Raw genomic sequence first — 3197 nt, forward strand, 5'->3', positions numbered from 1 at the left:
ACTAATAGTCTTATTAAAAATTTTATATTTAAATTACAATCTCTCAGAAACATAGATACTTTCAAAAAAAGGCTTGGCTTTCTTTCTTTTAGTAGTAAAAACTCAGCATAAAGACTTGTCTAGATTAAAGGAATCCTTGATTTCTTAAAATTTTGCCATACTGCAGGAGAGTTACCAAATTACTGCACAATTACTCCATAGCTTTCGTTCAAGTACATAAGACATGCCCAGCTCCATACCAGGCAGTGAGGATACCAAGATAAAAAAGGTATCATCTCTGCCTTCAAGGAGTTCACAGTCATGTGAAACAAACAATTGTGTAATACAGGTTTTCTTTTATTAATTATGCACCACGAATCATGACTTTATTAACTTTCATTGCTAACAAGGTACTGTGATCATTCCTGATAAAGACATTACATTTCTAAATTTAAAAGTTTTAAAATAAACTCCAAAACTAGACAAGATATATACACTGTCATCTTATTGGTCTGTCTCCTGGACAGAACCATATTTTCTGCTTTTAACTAACAAAAATCTTGTTTCTAAAGTTACAAGTTATAGTCAGCAGAGTCACAAAGCTGAAGCATGATGGACCCACAAAGTTACAAGTTATGGAGCACAAACTGTTGAATTAAGTCATAGTCCAATCACTGAAGTCTTCTCCCTAGACACATTCTCTAAGCATTTCCACCTGAAATACTAGAAAACAACAGTTATTTACTATTGTGATTCAAGACTCAGTCTTGCCTTCAGCACCAGTAATTATGTATAGAAGTGTAGCTTTTCTTTCCTGTGTATGGCAATATCTAAAAATTCATTAAATTAATCATGGGTTAAACAAAGTTTTAACATTAGTTAGCAATTTTTCTTTTCTAAAACTCAGTAGAGAGGGAAAATCAAAGAGAGTAGGTACATACACACACATACAATAAATTATAAAATAACATCTTATATATAAAGTATGCTAGAAACATATTGCTATAACATTCAACTGTTGATCACACAATTATTTAAACAATAGGAAATTAGAGCCCTAATAATCACAGTGACATGGAAATGATTAGCATAAAATCTATACATATTCAGTAAGGTTCTTCTAATTTTTTATTTATTTTAGAGACAAGATCTCACTATGTTGCCCAGGCTGGAGTGCAGTGGCCATTCACAGGCATGATCATTGCACAGAACAGCCTCAAACTCCAGGACTCAAGCTATCCTCCAGCCCCAGCCTCCCAAGTAGCTGGGACTACAGGTATGCGCCACAATGCCCGGCTCTTCTAATTATACATTGTTATTCTTCTGGCCCCACTTAAAATAGCTGAGATTATCTTGACCAAATAAACCATCAATTAAAGGTTAAAAAACACATATTATTTTGGGAGGGTTACACATTTAATCATTAACAGATTGACACAAAATTAAGCCAAGTGCTCAAAAGTTATAAACTTGGAAAAGTAGATTTAACTTACAACGATAATACTGAATGGAATGATTATTCCACCTAATAACGCATAAGGTATGGTGTCTTCTTTGTAAGGGTACTTGATGGATTCATCATTACAGAATACTCCTCGTTGGAAGGGGGTATGCCTTGAAGTAAGAATTGCAAAAGGCAATCCAGCTAGCAAAAAGGAATAAATGAAAATATCATTAAAAAAGAAATACCAAAACTAATTAATGGCAATAATTATCCCAGAGACTGTGTTTAAAAATGCATTTGCCATGAAAATAAACGAGAGCACATATAAAAAAGGAAATGCGATGCATGCAACAGAAATTAGAAAGATTACTGTTTAGGGTAAAGATGTTTTTTCTACAGGAAACAAAGCTTCCAAGTCCTCTATCTAACAAGGAGCATCTTCTCTTTGTTTCTGCCCAAACGCACTAAATGGATTTTGGAAAAATCTCTTGTCATGCTCTTGTCATTTAATCACCAGGTTTTCAACACTATTTCCAAACCAATTTGTCATGGACTTTGCTACCAAAAGGAAAACAACATTTTGACATTCCCCATTTTGTTCCAGTATTACTACCACATTTGGATAGGTCATGGTCACTGGCTAAGCTGTAACAGCATCTAAATAAAGCTTTATCCACTAGTTTCTGTACTGCCTGCAGCAGGTTTAAACCTACTGGAAAAAGCAGTCTGAACTTAAAGTTTCTTAAGAAAAGATGATAATGAAGTAAAAAGCACCTAACAGCTTTCTGTTTTTATCATCAACATTTTCCATAAAGATCATGTCTCACACTCCCCTTCTAAAATGCCAAACTTTTACCTAAATGTGAACTTTAAGAATTCAGTTCTCTTTTACTTCACTTAACTGGGCCTGCATTTTGTAAAAGAGGCAGTTTAGCAGAAACCCTCAACATGAGGGTTGATCACAGTCATTTAAGAATGATCACACCCTGAAACTCTTCCTAAGTGACCCATGTTCCCTGCAGTAATACCATAATCACTAAGCTATCACACTCACACTGTAGGTGCAAATGCTACCTCTCCATGAAGCACCAAGACTTGATGACCACTTACAGTTCTCATTAACTCCACTACAGCTAAATGACAACCAAGCCTCTGCCACTCTGCCTGAGTGTATTTACTACAATATCAAATTTGTTTAATTTGTAAGGGCCAAAAAGGAAACACGAAATCACATTTCTTTCATTCCTAGTTCTTTTATTTATCTTCCTGTTTTTTCATTCAGACACTGAATACATGAACCAAAGTTTAGTTCCTTATCTTAGTCAATTTGCCAACAGCTGCCAATCCTTTAAAAGCCTTTACAATGCTACAAGGGTTCCCAAAACCGTACTTCCAGCATTTAGCTACACTTTAAAAAAAAAAATTAAACTAGAGCTGGCTTTGCTAACTGACCCTTATACTAGCTATTATATCTGAATTCAGACTATTCTCTGATTCACCAAACTGTCTGCATTCATAGGAGTGTGGTGAAATGTCCAAGCCTTCAATACATATACCATGGTTACAATACAACTTCAAAAGATCTGCACAAACCTTTTGCACTTAACTAGCACATACTATGGAGGTAAATACAGAGGGCTGTGATTTTATTTGTTGCCTGCCCTATAAAGTAACTAAACACTTAGCCTTCAACCAATGACCATATTCTAACCTGATGGGCAAATTTATTTTGTATTTACAAAGACGCACTACTTTTTTTTTTTTTTTTTTTTTT

General features: G+C 34.7%; 1 protein-coding gene across 2 annotated transcripts in view; it reads right to left on the reverse strand.

Annotated features, from left to right (window-relative positions):
• The window catches only part of PPAP2A (phosphatidic acid phosphatase type 2A), a 116920-nt gene that overhangs the window by 33580 nt on the left and 80143 nt on the right, over window positions 1–3197 (reverse strand). Inside the window, exon 2 of one of the 2 annotated variants that reach the window (XM_012655286.1) lies at window positions 1473–1624. The exons of the other annotated variant lie outside the window; for it this stretch is intronic. Coding sequence (XP_012510740.1) covers window positions 1473–1624 — 152 coding nt within the window. The remainder of the gene's footprint in view (window positions 1–1472; window positions 1625–3197) is intronic. 2 annotated transcript variants of the gene reach the window in all.

This window comes from Propithecus coquereli, unplaced genomic scaffold (genome assembly GCF_000956105.1).
Source record: "Propithecus coquereli isolate 6110/MARCELLA unplaced genomic scaffold, Pcoq_1.0 Scaffold47, whole genome shotgun sequence".
Classification (NCBI taxonomy): Eukaryota; Metazoa; Chordata; class Mammalia; order Primates; family Indriidae; genus Propithecus; species Propithecus coquereli.